Source organism: Xenopus laevis, chromosome 5S (assembly GCF_017654675.1).
Source record: "Xenopus laevis strain J_2021 chromosome 5S, Xenopus_laevis_v10.1, whole genome shotgun sequence".
Classification (NCBI taxonomy): Eukaryota; Metazoa; Chordata; class Amphibia; order Anura; family Pipidae; genus Xenopus; species Xenopus laevis.
This window is the reverse complement of record NC_054380.1, coordinates 52,411,787-52,437,685: the sequence shown is the minus strand read 5'-3', so window position 1 is coordinate 52,437,685 and position 25,899 is coordinate 52,411,787. Positions and strand designations below refer to the sequence as shown.

General features: G+C 38.4%; 1 protein-coding gene across 1 annotated transcript in view; it reads left to right on the top strand.

The window, feature by feature from the left end:
- nid1.S (nidogen 1 S homeolog) overlaps positions 1–22,104 on the top strand; it is a 103,990-nt gene extending 81,886 nt beyond the window's left edge. The window contains exons 14-20 of the mRNA XM_018265352.2: positions 5,410–5,585; positions 6,513–6,639; positions 12,727–12,898; positions 14,269–14,426; positions 14,831–14,954; positions 16,576–16,688; positions 20,206–22,104. Coding sequence (XP_018120841.1) covers positions 5,410–5,585; positions 6,513–6,639; positions 12,727–12,898; positions 14,269–14,426; positions 14,831–14,954; positions 16,576–16,688; positions 20,206–20,327 — 992 coding nt within the window. The 3' untranslated portion in view covers positions 20,328–22,104. The remainder of the gene's footprint in view (positions 1–5,409; positions 5,586–6,512; positions 6,640–12,726; positions 12,899–14,268; positions 14,427–14,830; positions 14,955–16,575; positions 16,689–20,205) is intronic.
- Positions 22,105–25,899: the final 3,795 nt, after the last annotated feature.

Below are 25,899 nucleotides of genomic sequence, written 5' to 3'. Positions count from 1 at the left end.
TATATCATGAAAGCTGTTGTACTCTCTAATGCTTCACACTATACACTTCCTTGCCCTCATCTCCCGCTATGATACCATCTGGAGATTTGAGCTTAATGAGGATTAAAGACCTCAGTGTAGAGCTCTTTATTCCAGTTTGGTGTCTAGACCCACCAGAGACTTGAGTTGGAAAGTGCTCCATGGTGCCTAGAGCATGGGAGAGTATTTAGCTTGTTTTACAGACTCCCCAGCTGCTTGTCCATTCTGCGGTAAAGGAGATTCTGTATGTATTACGGATGGGCAAATTTGACCCATTTCATTTTGCCAAAAATTCGCCGCCGGCGAAATGTCACCGATGCCCATTAAAGTCTATGGGCGTCAAAAAAATGTTGATGCGCATCTTTTTTTTTTTGACGCACAACACCATACAAGTCTATGGGCGTCATTTCTGCAGGGAAACAAGGTGAAAACATTTGCCCATCCCTAGTATGTATCAGTACATACCAAGAAAAAGAACCCTAAATGTGATTGCCATGGGTCCTCCAAACAGTTTGGTGCCCATTGTGCATAGGTTTACCAGTATCTGGCATTTAGAGGCCCTAAAATGACAGTAGCGCATACAAATAGTCCTGTGGGTAACTTCAGTAAATGAAAAATCAACACACAGGAGAAAGCTCTCTGTTTGGTGCTGAATTAAGCATATAAATCCCTGTTTAATACAGGATTTTTTGTTTTCACTTGGTGTGTGAATGTGTTGTCCACTTGGTGTGTAAAATTTGGGAAGTTTTTAGTTGATTTTCTTTGCTAAAATTAGATTTTTCTTTTGACCCTGAAGGTGAGTGATTCCTAGCCCAGTTCCCTTCACTTTCTCTGGGCTACAAACTCACTTTTAGATCCCCTACCCCTCCCCCACACCTGGGTGTTCGTTTCATTTGCATTTTTCTGTTGTTTCAGCACAAATTGTTTACTTTTTGTACAGATTGAGTGGGTATTTTGATTTTGCACTCAGTCTTGTGAGGAGAGAAAGCTAAAGGGAGAAGGATTTAATATAAGTATAACTATAAAATCTTTTCCAGCAGCAGCAGTGCAACTCCCAGGCACCTGCTCACATTAACCCTCTCCCTGCCACAGCTTCCCAACTTCAAATTCACTTTTTTATTGATCAATAGTATAAAGCTTTCTTTTTGTGTGGTGTTTTCTAAAATAATGGGAGGGAATAAAAAGGAAAGTTATAAAAAAAAAACCTCAGGGTTCTAAAGCAAAAGGACCTGAAAAACCCAACTGTAGCTCTGCTAATAAACACCAGTCAGAGCCCATGTCAAAAAGCCCCACTGCCTCTACTTCTGCTGCTACAGCCAATGTGACCCCTGCTAAAACATTTGCACAGGCTGTAGATACTGGCAGCAACCCAAGCCAAGTCACTGCTGGGGTAGAGAAGCTTACAAGGAAGCATGGGGTCAGATGCCTAATGTCAAGTGCTCATGGTGTTGAGGCTTATATAAAGGCTGCAGCTGAAGTTGTGGGCCCCTCTGCAGTAGTGGCAGCAAGTAAAATGTATGGGAAAGCCATAATCTTTGCCTGTACGCTAACTGCAGTTCATGCTCTGGTGCAGAGGGGTATCACAGTGGGAGGGAGTTATGTCCCTGTAGAACCCCTAGAAGGATTGGGCACAAGGGTGGTTTTATCTAATGTGCCCCCCTTCCTGGAAGACAACTTATTGTACCCCCACCTGCAAGCCCTTGGGGAGTTAAAATCAAATATGTCTAGAATTCCCGTGGGATGTCAGGAGAGCAGACTGAGGCATGTCCTTTCCTTTAAAAGGCAGGTGCAACTAATTTTACCTCGGGGGCAAGACACTATTGAGGGGTCTTTTGGGATTCCGTTTGAAGGGGTGCTGTATAAAAATTTTTACAGCACAGAGAAAGTGAGGTGCTTCCTTTGCAAGAACCTGGGGCACACTCGCCAGAGTTGGCCCAAAGGGCAAATTAAGACCACAGCCCCTGTTCCTGCCCCCCAGTGCCTCAAATAAAACACCTTATCCTGCTGGGACTATTTCAGTAGGGTCCTCAAAGGGGATATCTCCTTCACTAAAGAACCTTAAGGTGGCTGTTACACAACCCACCTCTACAACATCCAAACCTCACTTCACTGAAGATATCTAAGGCTGCAGCATGTCTTAGAATTGCGGCAAAAGAGAAGGGGGGGGAAACATGTCAATGCATCCCCCAGGGCCACAGTTGTTCCTACCACAAAAAACGGTACCCCTGTTATGGGCACCCCTGAGGGTGTGGGGGTACCCATGATTGCAACACCTGTTGGGGTTGGGGCAGATAGTAGCCTTTCCTCTTCAGATGCCAAGAAAAAGAGGAAATTTAAATCAAACTGGCTGGTACAGTGTCGTACAATTTTCACGTATGACACTCTGACTGATACAATAAAATCACCCTGAATGTGTATTTGCAACCATAAGACCCGCTAACAGTATGGACATAAGCGAACAACACCTACACAAAGCTGAAAATGTAATAAAATGGCTAAACATGCAATAAAATGGCCAAAATCACCAAAATTGCAATATAATCACTGAAATAACATACAACAGGTATTGCGCAGTGCAATTAGCAATGGCAATAAAACCATTTTTTCAGGCAAATAAACAGACGCAATAAAAAAAATAAAAAGACACAAAATAATGTAAGTGTGTATGTGTGTGTACAACTGGCCAATTGTGTGCTGTGTGTGTGTGCAAGCGTGTGTGAGGGCTGTGTGACCCCCTGATCCCCAAAAATTGTATGTGCGTGTGTGTAAGTCTGATTGTTGGTGTGTATTGCTAAAATAAGTGTGTGTTTGTGTGGGGGGGGCACTAATCTTGGGTGACAGGCTCACCGATCATCCTGGAGGGCTTTCAGTCATTATGGCACTGTCTTGATGATCCATTAAAGGGGCGGAACTTGCGTTCCAGGAAGTACGGGCAGCAGCAGATCACATCCATTGCACGTGTTCTGCTGCTGCCTTTGGGGCCCCTGGGTAATGCGCTTCATGGGCCACTCGTTCCCAACCCCTGCTCATTGCCTAGGGGCTGGAACAGAGAAGGAACAGAGCGAGCGGCTTTAAAAGCCGCTCCTCCATTCCCAGATCCTTAAATGCTGTAGAGCGTAGAATCTATGGGGTAAATTTAAAGTGAAGTTCCGCCACTAGAGTGAAATTCCGCAGCTCTCAATTCATTTCTATGGGATTTTGAAAGGCGTATTTATCAATGGGTGAAGTGAAAGTTCACCGTTTGATAAATATGCCTATAAAAATCCCATAGAAATGAATGTAGAGTGGCGGAACTTCACTAGTAACTTCACTCTTTGATCAATATACCCCTTTGTTCTACAAGATACTTTAACACAGAACATATATTATACGATCTACATTTACAGATGAGTTAATCATTACTGGAGGCAAAACAATTCTATTGGGTTTAATTAATGTTTATATGATTTATTTTGTAGAGATCCATATTACTTTATCCAGAAAACCCCAGGTCCCGAGCATTCTGGATAAAAAGTCCCATACCTGTACTATTTGTGTTTCTTTCATGTTATTTCCCCGTGTTCCCTTATGTGTTATTTACACACTGTTATAATTATTTTAGATAATTGTGTGGATTGCATCCTGTATTCTGGCAGGCCCTTTTTTTCCAATATGGTAACTTAATAGTTGGAAAATAAAAAAAACTAAAAAAAAACTACTTCCTGACTCAGCAACAAAGCTAGTATCTGGATTAACCTTGTGGTCTGATTAGTAGTGGTAAGGCATAGAGCAAAATACTCCATGTAGGTTTCAGAAGATCTCCAGGCTAATCCATGAATGTAGGCCCATATTTGTGTGATAACAATAAACACCATGGCCTATTGTGGCATGGATCACCTGACTGCTAGTAGGAGATCTCCTAAATGGTCAGCAGGCTGAGGCAACTAAAGACTATCCCCCATATGAAAGGAAAGGCACTAAATTTGCCCAGGAGCGTAACCACAAGCAACCAATAAGATGTTATCCCTGTTAAACATTTAATGGCTGTGTTTCACTATTACCGTGTTGCAACTTTGTTGGCATATCACTCCTAACATTCTAGCTGGACAATCTGTGAAAGACTGTATCAAACATACCTATGACAAGTAATGACACTAATAATACAGTCCTCCAACAATATGGAAGTGTTTCTTAGGAATCACTGATGATTCATTTGAAATTGCTGCAGCCGTAAGGGGACCCTAGAGGTCACTTTTGTCTGCTGCCTTACACAACTGTAGTTCAAAGTAGTCACAATGATAGCCTTTTAGCATTCTTCTGAACTGTGTTATCAACAAGCACATGATACGTGGGGGCACATTTACTAAGCTCGAGTGAAGGATTCGAATGAAAAAAACTTCGAATTTCAAAGTACTTCGACCATCGAATTGGCTACTTCGACCTCGACTATGACTTCGACTTGGAATCGAACGATTCAACTAAAATCGTTTGACTATTCGACTATTCGATAGTCGAAGTACTGTCTCTTTAAAAAAAACTTTGACTACCTACTTTGCCAACTAAAACCTACCGAGCATCAATGTTAGCCTATGGGGACCTTCCCCATAAGCTTTCTAACCTATTTCTGATCGAAGGAAAATCGTTCGATCGATGGATTAAAATCCTTCGGATCGTTCGATTCGAAGGATTTAATGGTTCGTTCGAATGATTTTTCATCAATCGAACTAAATGCAGTAAATCCTTGTACTTCGATATTCGAAGTCGAAGGATTTTACTTCGATGGTTGAATATCGAGGGTTAATTAACCCTCGATATTTGACCAATAGTAAATGTGCCCCGTGGTCTTTCAGGAAGTATGGAAGTCAAGTCCTACCTGGCTTTTTACATTTAACATCTTTGGAGAAAGCAATAGTAACAATTTAGACTATGAATAGCATCAACTATTTAACCTTCATGACTTACATGGTCTTTTAGGCAGTTTGCTCTTACCCATGCTAATAATTTTCTTTGTTAACATGTGTGGCAACTACTGTCGTTCATTTATCAGCTTTGGTAGCAAAAGACGATTGTATGATGTTGTTCTCACACATACCTTGGACTATGGTTCTCAAGTCAAAATCTATCGGTGTTATATTTGGTAAAGTAAGTTGTTCAGTTCTTTTAAAACCACTGTTCGACTTACTTAACCTTTAGGAATGTGTCTGCAATTCTGTATATGCTGCCTTACTTACATTGTTATGTATTGTCCCCAGCAGCACCCACAGTATTATACTTTTTCAGTGTGAGTGATATGATGTTGATGTGCAACTTGCAATAAATGGTTTTCTGATCTGATTAGACAAAATCTAATTTAAGGGGATCATCCAATTTCAAATTTTGTGTTTTTTAATGCTTTTTTTCATATGTGCACAGGTCTTGGTATAGTGACTCATCTTCCTCCCACTGTTGGACCAGTTGTGAGACCAGATGTTGTTCCTCTGCCACCAGGAACACATTTGCTGTTTGCACAGAGTGGGAAGATTGAACATGTTCCACTAGAGGGAAACAACATGAAGAAAACGGATGCCAAAACCTTACTTCATATCCCAGTAGGTTCTATCAAGTACAGAGAATTCTGAGCAGGGGTGCATTGCAGTGTTATTGTTACAACTGTTGTGTGATACAAGGCTAAAGAATACGCAATATTTAAACTTTGGAATGACCATGGCTCATTATTGCCTTACAGATTTGTCATTGAAAACATGGAGAAACACTATGAAAAGATTACAACTAAGCTTTTATAATATATGTATTGAAATTATTCCTTTTATTTTTAGTATAGCAATTTTGTATTGGATTGAGTAACACAGCTTTCATAATCTTTATAATGATATCATAAAAAGGGATATCCAGCCTGCACTCCTCCATCTGCAGCTGAAATTTAAATTCTTAACATTACATTGATCATGTACTATGTCATAATGCAGGGATACTGTCAAGAATCATATGGCCCCATGCAGCAGTCTGATCATGCCCCCAATCGCGCCCCTATCGCATGCATTTAACAGGAAGCCCCACTCCTTTTTTTGTGGCAGTCCTGAATCCCAACTTGACTAGGTGTCCAATAGATCTCTTGCTTGCTTCCCCTGGTGGCAGTTCTGTCATACTGTTCACACAGATCCCAGATATCTGTATCTACTGTGATGTTCTACAATCTTTTGGCTGTACAGGTATGGGACCTGTTAACCAGAATGGATTGGGACCTGGGGTTTTCTGTAATTTGGATCTCCATACTTTGTCTACTAAAAAAACTTTAAAAAATGAAATAAAGCCAATATGATTGCTTTGCCTCCAATAAGGATTAATTATATATTATTTTGGATCAAGTACAAGGTAATGTTTTATGATTACAAAGAAAAAATAAATCATTTTTAAAAATGTGATGGCCTTCCCGTAATTCTGAGCTTTGTGGATAATGGGTTTCAGCAGATCGTATATCTGTACATATGAAATGTACACCTGCTGTTTTATTATAGGATAAAGTAATAATTGCTGTAGCGTATGACTGTGTGGACAAGACTGTATACTGGACTGACATTACTGGACCCTCTATTAGCAGAGCCAGCATAAATGGCGGAGAACCAACTGCAATTATAAAAACAGGTAAATCTGTGATCTATATACATTTTCTCTTAATATTTAAACAAGTATTTTTAATATCTCTTACCACAATTACCCTATCCTCTACACTCCCAAACGGTTGAATTTGGAAATTGCCAAATAAATGTTCTGTAACTATATAAAGGCATTGGACAAAAGAAATGTAAGGTTGAATTTAATATTCCTTCAGTCTACACTAGATGATATGTTATTCAATACTAGCCACTTGTAAACATAGCTAAAACTATTAAAACTTGCCTTTTTATTACTTTGGTTTTGGAAAAGTTATCCAGTTCAATTTCTCATGAAATGTAACAAGGAAAATATTTCAGTGTAATGTATCAATGTAACCTATTGGAAAAAAAAGAAGTCTCTTTGCAGTTAGCAAAACTTTTAATGTATTAAGTCACAGCTGCTGAATATATGGTACTGTTGCATTTGTAAATTGTTACAATTTCCTCATCCAAGGAGTAGAGGCTTAAAGGGGTGGTTCACCTTTAAGTTAACTTTTAATATGTTGTATAATTGTTGATTCTAAGCAACTCTTCAATTGGTTTTGATTATTTATTTTTTTATAGTTATTTGCCTTTTTCTTCTGATTCTTTGCAGCTTTCAAATGGGCGTTGCTGTCCCCTTCTAAAAAAACAAATGCTCTGGAAGGCTACAAATATATTGTTATTCCTATTTTTTATTACTCATCTTTCTATTTTAGGCCCACTGCTATTCATATTCCAGTCTCTTATTCAAATCAGTGCATGGTTGCTAGGGTAATTCGAACCCTAGCAACCAGATGGCTGAAATTGGAGATCTGCTGAATAAAAAGCTAAACAACTCAAAAAACACAAATAATAAAAAATGAAAACCAATTGCAAATTGTCTCAGAATATCCCTCCCTACATCATACTAACAGTTATTTCAAAGGGGAACCACCCCTTTAAAAAGCTGTTCTGTAAATGAAATCCAGTTTGAAATATTTTATTTGATTTTCACAGTAAACAATAAAAAATCAACATGACAGCAAATAAAATGCAGCTGCAATAAATACAATGACATGTTATTCAAGAATATATAACTTTCAATGTAGAAAAACATAAACTAAACCAGGGGATGCACAGATAATCAAAAAGAAAAGAAAGGAAAAAAAGCCCAATGTCCTCGGGAATGTCAGATTACCCAACATACAGTACAGTAATTTTACAATTGAAGAAACTGAGATATGTGACTTTTAGTACTGGAGTCACAGATCTCAAAATAAGGAGACCATATAAGTCTAAATGACTTTTTGAATGAAAAATTAAAGCTTCCTGCCAACTAAACTGGTTTATGTAAGAGATAATGTCTGATAATGAGGGGGCTCTTTTTGTAGCCAATGATTAAATAAAGCCTTCCTGGAAGCCGCAAAAAATAGGGTTGTCGATATTTTACTCTCTTGGGACATAGATTTTATATTAAAAATTGAAGAAGGCTTAATTTTATCTAGATGTAATAAATCAAAACCAGAAGATTTTTTATTTTCAGGTTCATGTTCAAAAAACTAGTGACTTCCCTCCAAAATATACTATCTTTGGGCAGGTCTATGAATAATGGAAAAGGGACACATTAATCTCATAGAAGAAAATAGGGACTGGATAGCCTTTCAATGTAGTTGATTTTCCTTATTTATGCACTACATGTTTCGGACAGCAAAGGTCCTTCCTCGGGTGCTCTCCAGTCCCTATTTTCTTCTATGTTACTAAGTGGAGATGGCTTCTCCAACAACTGCTGATGAGCCCAAAACATTGGAATCTTCAAAAAGAGTGGATGAATAAGGAGTTTAACTTTCATTGTAACACATTAATCTCATCACGCTTAGGACAATACGATACAGGACTAGAAAAAGTATTTTTAGAAAAAATTTTCCCATAGCTTAAGTGAACTAACTCAAGTGTTGTATTTTCCAACTCTCTGCTAAAATTAATTTGTTGTTATTATAAATAGACTTCACCAAATCTGAGGGAGTCATTTGACATTGTAAAAACTCAGTCCATTTGATGGAAACTTTTAGTAACGGATGTGGGTCTGACCCATAATCATTCCAGAATTTTTTAGATAGTTAATCTAAAGGAGTTAATAGAAATCAAAGTGGGAATTTCCAAAAACTCTGTCAAATTTTCAGTTAGCTTGTGGTCAGATAAAACAAGGTTTCTATTATTATGTAACAAAGAAAGGCCGCATGGACAAGCTAGGTAATAATATCTATCAGATTCAAGAAGCCCATACTCTTTTTTGAGTCTTGACCAAGGCATCAGGGTCTCCTTAAGTGGATCTAATAAATCCTTTACTAGGACTAGTAATTTTCTCTTCAAGGAAAATAAAAAGGAATCAGACTTTTGAAAATCTGAGGGTTTAAGTAAGAGCTTAGCTGACATAAAAGGAGTCTGCATATAACTGTAGCTATGTCGAGAGAATAAATGTTTCCACACAAAAATAGAGTGGCGAAAGAGTGGATTATTTTTAAAATCACAAGAAATATTACTCAATTTACTATGTAGAACAGATACAATATCAAAGTGAGGTTCTTGAAAAACTTCAATTTCAGGATTTGTAACTTTATTACCTTGAGAGATCCACTCAATAAGATATCTGGTAAGGGCTGATAGGAGATTTAAACCTCCAAATTTAACTGGAGCTCTTAAAGGGGACCCGTCGCCCAAAAAAAAAACATTCCAAATCCTATTTTATCACATTAGTCAAGCAAAATGAACTTTAATTACACTATATAAATTATTTGAATCTTGTTTCCTTCAGTCTGGGAATTAATAATTATAGCAAGCAGGAAGCAGCCATTTTGTGAACAGTTTTATTAAGGCAAGTCTTGTATGATCTCAGAACCTTGTTTGTGCACCAGAATGGGGGACCTGATGTCCATTTCCTGCCCTGGCTACACAATTAAACGGTAAAGAGAACGGGGGAATGTCGGGAGAGCAGTGACATCTAGGAAGTGCTGAATGGAAAGTGAAAGTAATTGTCTGCCCAGCTCTATGCCACTGGCATAGAGCGGGGCAGACAATATTTGATTGACAGCTGAGATTTTTAAATGAGCTTACAACAGCTATGAATGCTTTAATAAAAAATAGAAATTGGATTTCATGTGTAATTTGAAAAAGACTTTTATTATACAGATTTTTGTGTCTGGATGACAGGTCCACTTTAACTTATGGAGGGCAATCTTTGCTTTTTGCCACTCCAAATAAATTTGATTAAAGCAGAACCAAGTTTCTTGATATCAGAATGTTTTATAAGCAAAGAGAGACTAATTAATGGATATATCAGCTTGTGGAATATTAAAGATTTAAAAAATATCACTCGTCCCTTTAGATTAAGGGGTGAATTGACCCATTTTTCACACATGAAGGAAACCTTCTGACAAGTTGGAGTAACATTTATTGAATATAAATTGTTTAATTATTAATCCTAAATATTTTATCTGATTTTTGGGGTATTACAGTTGAAATTTTTAGTAAAGAGTTTGAAAAAGAATCCTATATATTCATTACTTGACCTTGGATAATATCTTGATATCTTGATTTAATAAAGAAATTGGTCTATGGGAGGAGGGGAGGGATAGGTCTTTGTCTTTTTTAGGGAAGACTCTGAGATTCGAGAGTTCACTAGAGGGTCAACTTTTTCCAAAAAATAAAATATCACTGAATAAATTTGTTAGAAAAGGTGAGATTTTGTCCCTCATAATTTTATAAAAAGATGGAGTTAGGCCATCAGGACCACCTGCTTTTGAAGCTTTCAAATTGTTGATAATATTGGACACATTTTCAGTGGAGATTGGGTTATTTAGATTTGCAAGCTGCCAGGGGGGCCCTGAGGGGGTGCGGGCCCTGGCCCAATCGCACCCCCTGTTCCCCCGGTAGTTACGCCACTGCCTCGGGCACCGAACTGGAAGTCTGTCAATGAAATACAGAGCCCTCTGTCTCTCTCTTTCTCTATCTAATTGTGCTGAGCAGGCCTGTTGATGGTGGCAAAATGGGGGTTGAGGACAGTCCTGATTCTTTAAATTGCATAGCAGGGCAAACACACATGTATATTAGTTTATGCTTGCAAAGTTGATGATACAGACATCCTCAGTCTATCCTGTACAGACATCCTCAGTATATCCTGTTGTGATGTACCAGCTTTTATGCAAAACTACTTTACAGAAGAACTACAGGGAAGTCTAATTCTACCACTTGTGCCAGCTGTTCTGTAAGCCACTGATATTCTTCCCTCTCTCACCAGTAAGCTGCTTGTTCCCTAGGAATTTTACAGCAGATCCTCCAAAATCTGTCTTGTGATAGCAGCAACAGATCACCCTTTCTCCTTCTCACAGCAGAGCATTCTTCATTTTTCCTCCAGTCACCTCAAAAGGTTCAATGGTCCTAACAGACTCTTTCTCCCAACAGACTAACAGACTCCTTCTTCCCAAGCTCCTCTACAAGAAAACAACAAGCTCCTCCCCCAGCCTCAACCTGACAAATCCAACAAGCAAAAAACTCATTTAACTAATTTATACATCTGGAGGAATCCAGAATGTACTAAAAGATACCTAAACGTCTTAGTATTTACAATCCACATTCAGCGACACATTTACACCAATCTCTCAAATTGAGTGAACCCTTACACACTGACCAAATCCATACATTTTTTATTCAGACCAATACCTAATCCTTCAACAGCCAAATCCTAAACCTAATTTGCATATTCAAATTTGATAAAAAAAATAAAATAACAATCTATTTATACAAACAAAATTTTCACTTGTCCAGAGATTTAGGGCAGAGACACATGTGGAGATTCGACAAATCGCCTTTTCTTTTCTAATCTCCCTGCAATGCCTTCCCGCAGGCTAGAATCTAAATTGCCGGTGGGATGGAACTCGGATCGCTTAGTTTTCCAAAAGTCGCCCGAAGTTTCCTCGTGAGGAATCTAGCTGGCGGGAAGGCAGTTCAGAGAGATTAGTCGTCCGAAGACGAGGCGATTTGTCACCGGGTGACTAAATCTCCCTAAATCTCCATGTGTATCTCTGCCCTTACAGTTACAAGAGTTCAGATTTGGATTTGCTGAACCCAATCCTGCAAACACTGCTAGAATTTGGCAAAATACTAAACCTTCTCCTGGATTCAGTACTTCTTATTCCTAATTAATTGCTTATTAATGAACAAACTAATATGTTTACAGTGATTTATTCTATATTATTATAATCTAAATATTGGCCTGCAAATACTCTTTTAGTCTTACTCTAGTCTTACTCAAACTGAGGCCTTTGAAGGGGTTGTTCACCTTTAAGTTCACTTTAACTATGATGTAGAGAATGATATTTTGCAATTGGTTTTCATTTTTTTTATTACTTGTTGTATTTGAGTAGTTTAGCTTTTTATTCAGCAGCTTTGCAGTTTGCAATTTCAGCAATGTGGTTGGTAGGGTCCAAATTACCCTAACAACCATGCACTGCTTTGAATGAATGACTGGGTCAGCAATAGCAATAACAATAAATTTGCTTTACAGAGCATTTGCTTTTTAGATGGGGTCAGTGACCCTATTTGAAGGATGGAAAGAATCAGCAGAAAATGGAAAATAATTAAAAAACTATAAAAATTTAATAATGAAAGCCAATTGAAAAGTTGTTTAGAATTGGTCTTTATATAACATACTAAAAGTGAACATAAAGGTGAACCACCCCTTTAAGTATGTTGGTGGTTAGGTGTTCCTGTCCCTCATGCTATCATTTCCTGAGAATAGGGCTGTTGTTCTAAACAGTTACAAATATGTACTGTACTAAAAGCAGAAGACAGTGCTACAGTAAAAACTATATGGGCTAAAATACTCAGTTTCAGGACACATAATTGGCAGGATACAGGCCATAATTTTAACCTACAGTAATTTTTAAGTAAAATACAAAATAAAGATCATGTTTTAGGTAACTCCTATCTACAATGTGAAAGGGACAAGAAAAAATGTTAGATACATGATAATATCTTTTGATGCATAATAAGCATGCACATTATAAACTTCTTTCAGCTTTCATGGAGTAATAAATATTAATGTTTATTTCAATTTTAGAGTTAGGAAGCCCTGAAGGAATAGCAGTTGACCATCTGGGTCGTAACATTTTCTGGACTGATTCTGCATTGAATACAATTGAAGTAGCCAAGATGGATGGAAGTAACCGTCGAGTATTATTTGATACTGATCTGGAGAACCCAAGAGGAATAGTAGCTGATGCTCCTAAAGGGTATTTTTACCTGTGATATTCATAATCATCTATTTTTCCTTTATTTTATTGTGCTTTTTATAATGAATATAGTCTTTAGCAATTAGAATAGAAATTTCAGTATGAATCTATGTATAAAATCATTAATGGAATCTAATTTTGTTCTCATGTCTATATAGTGCTAGATGCATCAGTAAAGATGAATAATTGTAATTGGTGATGTTAGCCAGTATTCAAGGCCAAAGATCAACTAAACAGGCCACATAGTTGGGATGACACACTTGTAAAAACATCCTGACTGTGGGAAAAATGGAAATGCTTCTTGATAATGGATTTAGTCAATGTGTTTATTCTGGATTTAATCTGTTATTTTTTTCAAGGACTCAAATGAAGTTAACTTCTCATTGCTCTTTCAGGAAATCTGAACATTACTGACGTTTTAAAAATATGGACAATTGTGTCTAGCCATTGTGTGTGTGCTAAGAAATGTTTGAGAGAATATTTGAAATTCAAGCCTGAATAAATGCTGGCTAGGCACTCCTTAAACAAAATAATTCTGTTAGGCTATTTTCACACTTATTTTTCCTCCACATGTGTATTTCTGCTTGAAGAGAAAGGCTTGATATCTTCTGTGCTGCCTGTGCATATATGCATGGAAACTAACTGTCACTGACCAAATGTGTATTTTTGAATTGAAACCACTTTTTCAGTGTCATATCATATGCCATAGGTTTACTCTATTCATACTTTTTGTACTTTTCTGGTTTAACCTAACTGTAGTGCTTACTATTGCTTTCTAGCCTGACAAATACATATCCAGATGTTTTTTCGATTCTTACAACAAATTCAGTCTTAACTTTTTTTTGGTAAATATACAATATCCCAATTTCATCAGAATGGACAATTCCACCATTTGCACCTAACCCTAGAGTGCACCACAGAAAAGATAGAGAGAAAAATGAGGGTTATGGGGGAAGTTCTATTAATTATCACTAGAGACTAAATACATTTATTACATTGTTTGTTCTCAGTTAGCATACTCACAACTAGGGTTGCTGGATTTAATCTGAACAGCCTGGTTTTCAAGGGGTCAAGACCTTCTGTTCAGTTTTTAACATTCTGGAAATGGGGCAGAAATCTTCAGAATTATGCCTGCCACTACCTGTGTGATGATGGCATTGCTCACACCCCCTTTGTCTTGGATTATAGCCCAAAGATGGCAACCCTACTCACAATTAAGCAAAATATCATATCATGATCAGTCCTATAGCTACACATAAATGTAATTGCACTACATGAAACACACTATCAGCAGTGCAGCTGCGCAAAGTAATGGACTGTTTAAACTGTTTGAATTATTATTGAATTAATTAATGCATTTTTTTCCAAAGAAATCTCTATTGGACAGACTGGAACAGAGTTGCACCAAAGATTGAGACATCTTATATGGATGGAACCAACAGAAGAATTCTTGTGAAAGATGACCTTGGTCTCCCAAATGGACTTACCATTGACCCATATTCATCAATGCTTTGTTGGATTGATGCAGGTACATTTTTCTATGATATTTCTCTTTAGCGGTTTTTTATTATAAAGAAAACATACATAGTTTATTATGCAACTATGGTGGATTGCAGTTATAGCTTTTTGTGGTCATTACCTTTGTACATCACTTCCTGTAAAGAACTTTAAGTAGTATTTGGTTCATACAATTGATAAAGAGCTTTATATGCTCGAAACCTGTTGTGGAAAATAATAATTTTGAGCATTTAATCTTGCTTCATAGCCTCATTCTTGTAGTACTCTACTATTATTGTCCGTGAGAATGTATCACAATTTAATTTGTTTTATAGTGCAATGTACATTGGAACACTGTTCTCTTCACTTCATTAGATGTTTGTTTAAGCAAAAGAGCCATTGATAAGGAATAAACTATGTGAATGTTGGTAACAGGAACTAAAAGAATGGAATGCATGAATCCCAGTCAGCCTGCACGAAAAAAGATTGTGGAAGGCATTCAGTATCCGTTTGGTATAACAAGTTACGGAAAGAATTTATTCTACACAGACTGGAAGAGGTAAGGTGATATTTAAAATGAAATGCACATGTTTTGGAAGGCAGGGTGCAAAGTACAAAAAGTGGAACCATTTGTTCCACTGCTGCAGTTTTCTGTACACTGTTGGAGCAAAGAGACATGCAGTTGCTTTGCATTCAACAGCCATGTATTCATGAGGGGCCTGTGGGACAAGGATGTAACATTCCTACTCCCACCTTCTGCCTTTCCTCAGCACACAGCAACAATGATGTGCTCTTATGCAATGTGAGATGCAGAGTGCAGCCAGATCCAGCACATACTGTAAGTCCTCTTTCTGCATGAGCAGACTTCCTTATTGCTATTTGTGCCAGGAATTAAAGTATGACCCTCTACTGAGCAAAGGCTGGTTTCCCAGATCAGAGCTGAGGACTCACAGAGTCTGCACTATGAATAGATGTTACAATACTCATGAAAGACACCCTCGGTATATTGCCTACATTTGTCTCTATGTGCCTATCTCCATTGCAGTGGTGCAGATCCAGTATACTCAGGGAATATACACATGTGCATGTGCCTAATTATTCCCATCAAGATACCAGATGGCAGCTCCAACAGGGGAAGCTGGTATTTCAAATAAATATATACATTATTCATGTTAAAAATATTTACAGGGTTCGGCTTTATCAGGAGAAAACTGCACTAGGCCAGGTTATTCCAGCAAGCACCATGGAGCAATAGTCTTCCTGCTTTTTCTTTTAGGGATGCACCGAATCCAGGATTCGGTTCGGGATTCGGCTAGGATTCGGCCTTTTTCAGCAGGATTCGGCCGAATCCTTCTGCCCGGCTGAACGGAATCCGAATCCTAATTTGCATATGCAAATTAGAGGTGGGAGGGAAATTGCGTGATTTTTTGTCACAAAACATGGAAATATAAAATGTTTTCCCCCTTCCCCCCCTAATTTGCATATGCATATCTTTCTTCAAATTTCCCGAGACAGACACATGCGCAGTAGAACGAAATAGTCTGCTTTTTTCTTCTCGCAGCTGTGAGAAGAAAGAAGAAGCGGGAAGAGAATCACTCTGTGGTGTTCTCTGGAAGTAGATATAGTCACTTGGTGGTGCCTAACTTTTGGCACCCCCAAGTGCAAATGCCTTTCCTTCTCCTTTAAATGCAACATGTTTTAAGTGGCAGAATTTAAAAAAGGAGAGAATTAATAATTAATAGTCCAATCAAATAAAACAGGTCTAGCAGATATGGCTTATAATGTAGGCCTCTTCACACGTACCTCCTGTGCTTCTGCCCAGGCACCATAAATTCAAATAAACCAAATGGAATGGAGGACGCTGAGGCAAACAGATCTCTGCTGCAAATCTTCCATTATTAGGAGTGTAACATACTACTGTACATGTTTCGGGCACACATGCCCTTTGTCAAGTATACAGCCCCATTAACCCACACAAACTTAAATCACAGTAGCAATTACCCGAAGCCCCACCTCTCTGTGTTCATCGGTACAATCAAACAGTCTAATTAATTCGAACCTACAATGGATATTCAGGCTTTCTTCTAATCAGAATGGGAACACAATGGTAAATAGAGGGGCAATGAAATCTTGTTCTGTCACTGTTAACATTCACATGTCATTATGCTTCTGTGCATTAGGGATGCTGTTGTAGCCATTGATCGCACCATTTCCAAAGAGAATGGCAGTTTCCAGCCTTCCAAACGATCCCGTCTCTATGGCATTACTACTGCTTATTCACAGTGTCCTCAAGGTAAGTACGTAGTGTTTTGGGCATTGGGTGATATTGGGCAGGGCCGCCATCAGGGGGGCACAGAGGGGACAGTTGTCCCGGTCCCACATGGTTTTGCATCTAAGGAGTGCCTGGCCATGCTTCAGTCACCGTATAAACTCAAGTATAAGCCGACCCGAGTATAAGCCGAGGTACCTAATTTTACCTACGAAAAATGGGAAAACTTATTGACTCTAGTATAAGCCTAGACACAACTACAGCCCTGTCTCCCAGCAGCGCACATTCTGCCAAATTCCCCCCCAGCAATCAACCGGACTTCTTTGCAAAGTTGATGGTGACAGAGAATTGCCAAACGGATTACTGTGTGCATTGTCCCACTGTCCCACTACCATGTGCAGAGGGTGCTGTTTGATATTGCCATCACTGTTAATCTTTCGTATAATCAACAGAGGGCGCTGTGTGATATTGCAGTTACTGTTATTCTTTCATATAACCAACAGAGGGCGCACTGTTATTCTTTCATATAACCAACAGAGGGTGCTGTGTGATATTGCAGTCACTGTTATTCTTTAATATAACCAACAGAGGGCGCTGTGTGATATTGCAGTCACTGTTAATCTTTCATATAACCAACAGAGGGCGCACTGTTATTCTTTCATACAACCAACAGATGGCGCTGTGTGATATTGCAGTCACTGTTATTCTTTCATATAACCAACAGAGGGTGCTGTGTGATATTGCAGTCACTGTTATTCTTTCATATAACCAACAGAGGGCGCACTGTTATTCTTTCATATAACCAACAGAGGGTGCTGTGTGATATTGCAGTCACGGTTATTCTTTCATACAACCAACAGATGGCGCACTGTTATTCTTTCATACAACCAACAGATGGCGCTGTGTGATATTGCAGTCACTGTTATTCTTTCATACAACCAACAGAGGGCGCACTGTTATTCTTTCATACAACCAACAGATGGCGCTGTGTGATATTGCAGTCCTGTTATTCTTTCATATAACCAACAGAGGGTGCTGTGTGATATTGCAGTCACTGTTATTCTTTCATATAACCAACAGAGAGTGCTTTGTGATATTGCAGTCACTGTTATTCTTTCATACAACCAACAGATGGCGCTGTGTGATATTGCAGTCAATGTTATTCTTTCATATAACCAACAGATGGCGCTGTGTGATATTGCAGTCACTGTTATTCTTTCATATAACCAACAGAGGGTGCACTGGTATTCTTTCATATAACCAACAGAGGGCATTGTGGGATATTGCAGTCTCTCCTGTACTGTTGGTATAGGAATGATTAAAAGTGACTGCAATCTCAGCTACTCGGGTCGGCTACCGCTGACCCGAGTATAAGCCGAGGTAGACTTTTTCAGCACATTTTGGATGCTGAAAAACTCGGCTTATACTCGGGTATATACGGTACTTGATTAGCCGGGCCCCCTGCTTTCAGCATGCTGCCAGCTTCAGATAATAGGACAGCAGCTCCGTGCACGCAAGTTTTTCTCCTATACAGATTTTCTGTACCCTCATTGGTCCTTTAAGGATAAGTCACGGTACAGGGATTAGATAGGGGAAGTAGGAACTTCCCACCAGCCTATCCAATCCCAATGCAGCTGTACTGGGACTTATCCTTATAGGACCAATGAGGGTACAGAAAATCTGAATAGAAGAAAAACTTGCGTGCACGGAGCTGCTGTCCTATTATCTGAAGCTGGCAGCAAGCTGAAAGCAGGGGGGCCTGGCTAATCAAGTAAGTGAAGCATGTCTGGGCCCCCTTGGACAAAAAACCCTGGCAAGCAATTTTTTTTAAATTTTGTGGGGCCTGGCCACCAAGTTTTTTTTTTAAGTAAAAGGAGGCCACCAATGGCTTTTTATAACTTGTGGGAGGGAGGTGGGGCCCAGGCCATCATTTTTTTTAACTTGCAGGTGGTCCCTGATCATTAATGACTTTTTATAACTTGTGGGAGGGGGAGGCAAAGGCCATAATTTTTTTTACTTGTAGGGGGGCCCTTGATCATTAATGGTTTTTTATCATTTGTGAGTGGGGGGGGGCAGGCCATCAATTTTTTTACTTGCAGGGGGGCCCCTGATCATTAATGGTTTTTCATAACTTGTGGGTGGGGGGGGCAAAGGCCATCAATTTTTTTTTTACTTGCAGGTGGGCCCCTGATCATTAATGGTTTTTTATAACTTGTGGGTGGGGGGCCCGGTGGGGGGGGGCATAGGCCATCAATTTTTTTACTTGTAGGGGGCCTCCTGATCACTAATGGCTTTTTATAACATGTTTTTTAACTTGAAGGGGGGTCCTGGTCACCAGTGGATTCTAATAACTTGTGGGTGGTCCTGGCCACCAATAGTATTTTATAACTTGTGGGGGAGGGGGGTAGGCCTTCAATATTTTTTTTTTACTTGTAGGGGGGTACCCTGATCACCAATGGATTTTTATAGCTTATGGGGGTTTAATGTTTTAGCTCTGATGTCTGTGTGGCCTTTTTACTGTGGGGTGGTCGAGATATGGGGTTTGAGGGTGGGCGGGGAGCAGGGGGCCCAGGAAATGTTGCCGTACGGGCCCCATGATTTCTGAAGGTGGCCCTGATAATGGGCAAGGCTGAATTAGATATTGTGCTAGAGCTCCAAGAGGTTGGATTTGCATTTAGTTTTGAAGAGACTGAGAGAGTGTTTTTATAGAAGAATTCAGGGAAAGAATTCTGTAGTTATGGAGCAGAAGGCGAAACAGTTTTAAGGTAGGAGATGGCATTAGATGAGTGTGTTGTATAAAAAGCTGATGTTATGAGAGGACTGGAGGAGACAAGTAGGAACATATAAAGACACAAGTAAGCAGATATAGTGAGGCGCAAATGAGTGAACTCTTTGTTTGAACAAACATTTGTAAGTTATCCTTACATGTGGAGGTTCTTTCCTAGGTGAGATTGATATATGCTATACTGACGTTGTAAGGTAACAAAAAATTTTATCAATGTTAAAGTCAAAGTAAGGCAGCATGCTGAATCAACAGGGTTAAGGAGCATGCCATTAGCAGCTATCATAAAAGGAGAGTAGGTTGAGATCTGAGAAGATAAGTTAAGTTTTTTGAGGTTATATTGATTTATCCAGGATGTGATAGTAAGGGAGCAATTAAAGATATGAGTCAATTCTAGCAGTTATCTGCCTAAAATGGAATTTAAAGCAAAATAAATGTATGAGGTCTCCCAAAGAAAGACAGTATAAACAACCAGTTAAGCACATACCCGGAAAGGGTCCCCGCACTAAGTTAAACTGCTGAAGAGACAGAGATGTAATGGTTAAAAAAATAAACTTTTTTATGTTTATGCAAATTTTTTTAATTCTCACCTCTCACGATAATTCTAATCATTTATGGAGAAGAGAGTCTGCTGAGAAAAAAACATACTCCTTGGACACTTTTAAAATAAGAACCATGTCATAGTCATTGGACACCCACTGAGCAATATTAATGTTCAGTGTTAAATGTATTAATAATCAAAACCTTTGTGTTTTACAGGTCAAAATTACTGTACTGTAAACAATGGAGGATGCACACACCTTTGCTTGGCAACTCCAGGAGGTCGATCCTGCCTGTGCCCAGAAAACAGTATCGGAGTAGATTGTTTAGATAGAAATTAGGGGATACAATAACATCAGTGGCATAGGTATAAGGAGTGTTGCACCGATGAATTATTAAGACATTTAACATTACAGAGAGAGAAATGTGTGCCCAGCTACATGCAGCCACTGGTGATTAACATTTTATCATAGTTTGATACAGAAAATACCAGGCCACTGAAACTGTTTTTTATATACGTAAAGCAAGAACAAGCCAAGTACACATAATGGTAAAAATACGGAGTTAATATATTTCAACTAAAACAGGATAGTTTCAAAATACAGGTACTACATCGATTTCTACAACAATTTTACTTGCAGTAAAGAAAATTCACTGTAAGGGAAGCACACAAATGTATTGCATTTAATAGTATACATTTTTGGTAGGAATAATCACTTAAAGGTGTGCATTGTGCTGAAACATTATTATTATTCTTATTGTGGAGCAGCAGGATTGTGTAACAGAGCTACGGCATGAGCCCCCTTGGGCTTTTTCCAGAAAAGCCAGAATTTTAGGATTTTTGCCTGAAAACTCAAAATAGTCGGAAACTTCCAAATAGTACCTATCCTATTGACTTAACAACCTTGGCAGGTCTGAGATGGCGGATTTTCGGAGTCTGACTTTTAACAGCCTCGGGGTATAATAAATATTCAAGTTTTTTTTCCACTAAAAATTTGGATTTTATTGTTTAAAAAAAACTCAAATTTTTTGAGTATTTAGCATTTGGACTTTAATAAATAACCCATCAATATATTTTCAACACACTTAAACCTGAGCCTTAAACAAGTATAGTGAATATATATGGAATTTCCATTGGCTGTGATTTTATGAACAAATTCAAAGTTTTCTCTCTTAATTTTAATCGCCGGTAACAAATTGGTAATAGTTATTCAATATGCATTTTAGAATCCATATTGGTCAACAAGGGCCCCAAGAAACCCAATTTTATTTCAATCTCAATGTTCCACTGCATACAAATATCTTTTGTTATATATTCTGTTGTGAAGGATAATCCATACCATACAATGAAACAAGCTCCTGAACAAAGTCTTAATATAAATAATTCTAAAAAGACCACTATTACTACTAAATTATAGTATTGTCACCATTTATTTACCATATTTTTAATACCTATTTTATATACATAAAAACCTGCTTTAATACTACATAATATATAAGAACAGTATATGATGTGGTTAAAAGTTAGATTCCAGACAGGTTATGAAATAGGAAAAATATTTCCATGATTTTTTCTTTTAGAAAGAAAAACACACAGATCCAAAGGAAGGCAAACATGGAAGCTGTATACAAATTACATTTAATATGTGGCTGCCCAATTTGAAGGCAAGTCAGGGTGATATATGGGGGTAAATGCATATTTGCTCTTCTGGATAATCATTTTAGCCCAGACCATTTAAGGAAAAATTTCAATATACTTATAATGCTACCCATGATCATATAAATGGCCTTTTTTACTAAAGCTTTGATCAAACCTGAATTTAAATTAAATTTCAAATTAGTTGGATAAATAACTGAGATTTCCTTGAAGGTATAGCAGGCCAGAAGCTGAATTTTTTTTATATTTATCAGGAAATGACAATCATATTAGAAACTTATTTGTGTAGCATTTTATATCCATCCAGTGTTTTCTCTTTTTCATTGTTGTTTTAAATACTTATACATAATTAAAATGCCATGATGCTGAAATATTTTTTACAAAACAATAATTTAGACTTTGTACAGAAACCACTGTATTAAGCAATGATGGTCTTAAAAATAAACCTCTTTGATGTCAAATTATTTTGCTGTATTTATTTCTTATTGTGCAGTGTAAATAAACATTTACATTTATTGTCTTCTTACCAAAATCTGCACGAGGATCTATACCCATTTTGATATTATTTGACTTATGGCAAACAGGGCATTTTCACACAAAGAAATGAACAGTCGCAAACCCTTGGTTAGATTGCCTGTTGCTCAATATTAGAGGATCCGTCAACCTCCCAGTCAGCGAATTGAAGAAGATATCGGCACACAAGGCATTCAAATTGCAGAGAGCACCCTGCTTGTTTTAATGAGCTCCCTGCAACTTGAATTCCTTGTGTGCCAATATCTTCTTCAATGCACAACAGGACATTTTGACAGCCACTGTGCTTAAGTAGAACAGTGGTTCTCCCCATACAGATATATAGGAAACAAGCTGACTAAGGCAGAGGTGGTGGAGTGTTTGGTGACTGCTGTTTTCTGCAAGATGACATGCAGAAACATTTCTTTCAATTAAAATTCCAGTGTCTGTATGTACCTAAAACAACCCATATCATTGTCAGAGATATGCTTTAGATTTCAATCTTACTTGTTGGAAAATCTTTGAACTTAAGGCCACTGTCACACTCCGCAATGGATCAGGACAAGTTTTGGCAAAGCTTGTGCCTGTTGATCCATACACAAAACAAGTGGACAGGAGCAGATTGGCCTTTTCTTCCATTGGTGTATCTACACCAGTGGAGAAAACAGAAAGGGGAGAATTTACCAAAATAGTGATATTGAGACAAAACGAAAGTGGAGATTTGTCGCCATATTCTCAAACCTCTATCTCTTCTTTTGTGAATGTGCCCTTTAAAAAGAATAGTTGTAAGGCTTACAACGGGAGCCGCTGTCACTTAAGTTAACCACTCAGTGGGGAGTGGGTATGACGGGTGTACCCATAGATGATTGGAGACAAACACATAAGGTTGAAGTTTTAATGGCAAACAGTAAAGAGAAAGCAGGATCAGGAAAAAAGCAATAATCAGGGTCAGGCCAAGGTCTTTACCAGGAAATCCACAAAAGTAAGGAGAAAATGGGGCTAGGAACCGAAAACTCTGGAACAAGGTCGGCAGGTCATGCAGGGGGTACAGGAATAAAACACAACAATGACTCAGCCCTGAGCAAGGTTCAGGGCTTGGTTTATAAAGGGATGGTGATGTGGAATGAGAAACACATGAGGGAAACGAGGTGGGTGGAGAACAGGGAGGAGAAAACTATAAACATGGAAAACCCGAACCTATAGCATAGGGAACAGGACCAGCCCTAAGAGCCTCCAGTGGATCATGGACTAGGTGCAGAACCCAGAGAGCACACCTCTCACAGTTCAAGTCCTGGGCTGATCCTGACAATAGTTTCCAGTTTTAACAACATTTTTTTCTGAATGTGGCTCTTCCTAAGCCTGTCATTAGTTGACTCTAAGCTGTACATTTGCCTCCTACTGATGATTGTGCCCTTCAGAGAAGAGATTCCCTGCCACTTTAAATGGTCAATTTGGCAGAACACACCCTTTATCACATATCCATTCCCATTATTTATTTCACCTAGATCCCAGTTTAGCTTCCAGTGCTTATACACCTGCTCACTGATCAGCAAGATGTGTGCTGGAAAAAGAAGCAACACAGCTAAATGTGGGGCCAACATGTCTGGGCAGGGGGCTGTGTACTGGTTTGTAATGACACACAATCCATTTGGTTGCCCAAGACAAATGCTAGCTACCACTGGAGATAAAAATCCCTGGTTGCTATAATGCAAATCGCCTGTGGGATACATACACAGAGTTCAATAGCTGAAGTTTATGTTTCACCACCTATGATTTTCATTTGAGGCTCTGGGAAGAAAACGTTTTGGAGCTTATGGTAGCCAAGATTTATCACAGGTTAGGGCATCCTACCATTTTGTACAAAAATTGTGGGATAAAGAGCTTGTCAAAAACTCCAGGCAGTTTTATCATGGTTTATCCAATCTTGTCTTCTTGGACTCCTTCTTAGTTTTGTTGATAATCACTGCCCTTAATGAATCTATGTTTTTTTGTAGGAAGTAAGCAGTGCAGCAAGCCCACTTGAATTGTACTCAAAAGTTCACATGAAAGTAAAGTCAGGGGAGAAAAAACTCACTATTCACCCCAGGCCTTTAAAGTAGGGATGCACCGAATCCACTACTTTGGATTTGGCCGAACCCCGAAATCCTTCACAAAAGATTCGGCCGAATACCGAACCGAATCCGGATGGGAAGGGGACACATTTTTTACTTCCTGATTTTGTGACAAAAAGTCACGTGATTTCCCTCCACACCCCTAATTTGCATATGCAAATTAGGATTCGGTTCGGCCGGGCAGAAGGATTTGTTCGAATCCGAATCCTGCTTAAAAAGGCAGAATCCTGGCCGTATCCCAAACCAAATCCTGGATTTGGTGCATCCCTACTTTAAAGGAACAGTAACACCAAAAAAGAAAGGTTTGACAATATAATGTAGCACTGTTAAACAATGAGGGTTTGCTTCAGAAACACAACTTTAGTTTATATAAACATGATACACAGTAGATAACAGAACATTTCTAGGAACCCCATTGTATACTAAAATGCTTATCTGTTATCTGCTGGCTATTCTGTGCCTTTTCTCATATTTACAGCTTGAATGGCTGCGTCCATGGCAACGCAGCAGCTTGTTTATCTATTCTAAACTATAGTAGTCTTTCTGTAGCAGTTTTACCAGTGCAGCACAACTGTGCATTATCTTTCTTTAGTTTAAAACACTTGAATTTGTTGATGTTACTATTCTTTTAATTCATTCAGTTTTCTTACTCAAATGTCTACAAACTTCTTTTTTTATTTGCTCAAGTATCTCTTATTTTGGAAGCTACCTGTATCTAATTCTATAGATGATGAAACCAACTAGGGCTCCAGTGTGGTAACTTAAGAGTCAGTTAAAGAATGAGGCACAGTTTGTTCTACAAGTTTATTAATTACATCTGATTATTACTACAAGTATGAAACTTGTCATTCATTCTTGTTTGTAAAAGAATCAAAATCACCTTCTCAAGAATGTTTTTCCATAGTGACCATACAGAAGACAAATTTAATCAAAACCATGCAGTTTAATAATGATCAGGTTTCTCGTAGTGAAAACCCCTGAGCAGGAGGTTTTGTTTGCCTATAATTAAAAAAGAAAATTATGAAAATTCCACTTCTGCATCAAGTAGGAGCACAAACACACGTTAGATTGAAGGCTATATCAACTCACAATGTTATCTCAGCATGCACATGTGACATTCTATTGTTAATCTTCATACACATATACACTTAGGGGCCGATTCACTAAGGGTCGAATTTCGAAGTTAAAAATACTTCGAAATTCGACCCTCGGATTGAAATCCTTCGACTTCGAATATCGAAGTCGAAGGATTTAGCGCTAATCCTTCGATCGATCGATCGAAGGATTTTTCGTTCGATCGAACGATTAAATCCTTCGAATCGAACGATTCGAAGGATTTGAATCCAACGATCGAACGAAAATCCTTCGATCAAAAAAAGGTTAGCAAGCCTATGGGGACCTTCCCCATAGGCTAACATTGACTTCGGTAGGTTTTACCTGCCGAAGTAGGGGGTCGAAGTTTTTTTTAAAGGGCAAGTACTTCGACTATCGAATGGTCGAATAGTCGAACGATTTTTCGTTCGATTCGTTCGATTTCGTTCGAATTCGAACGAATTTAACCAATTCGATGGTCGAAGTACCAAAAAAATACTTCGAAATTCGAAGTATTTTTCATTCGAATCCTTCACTCGAGCT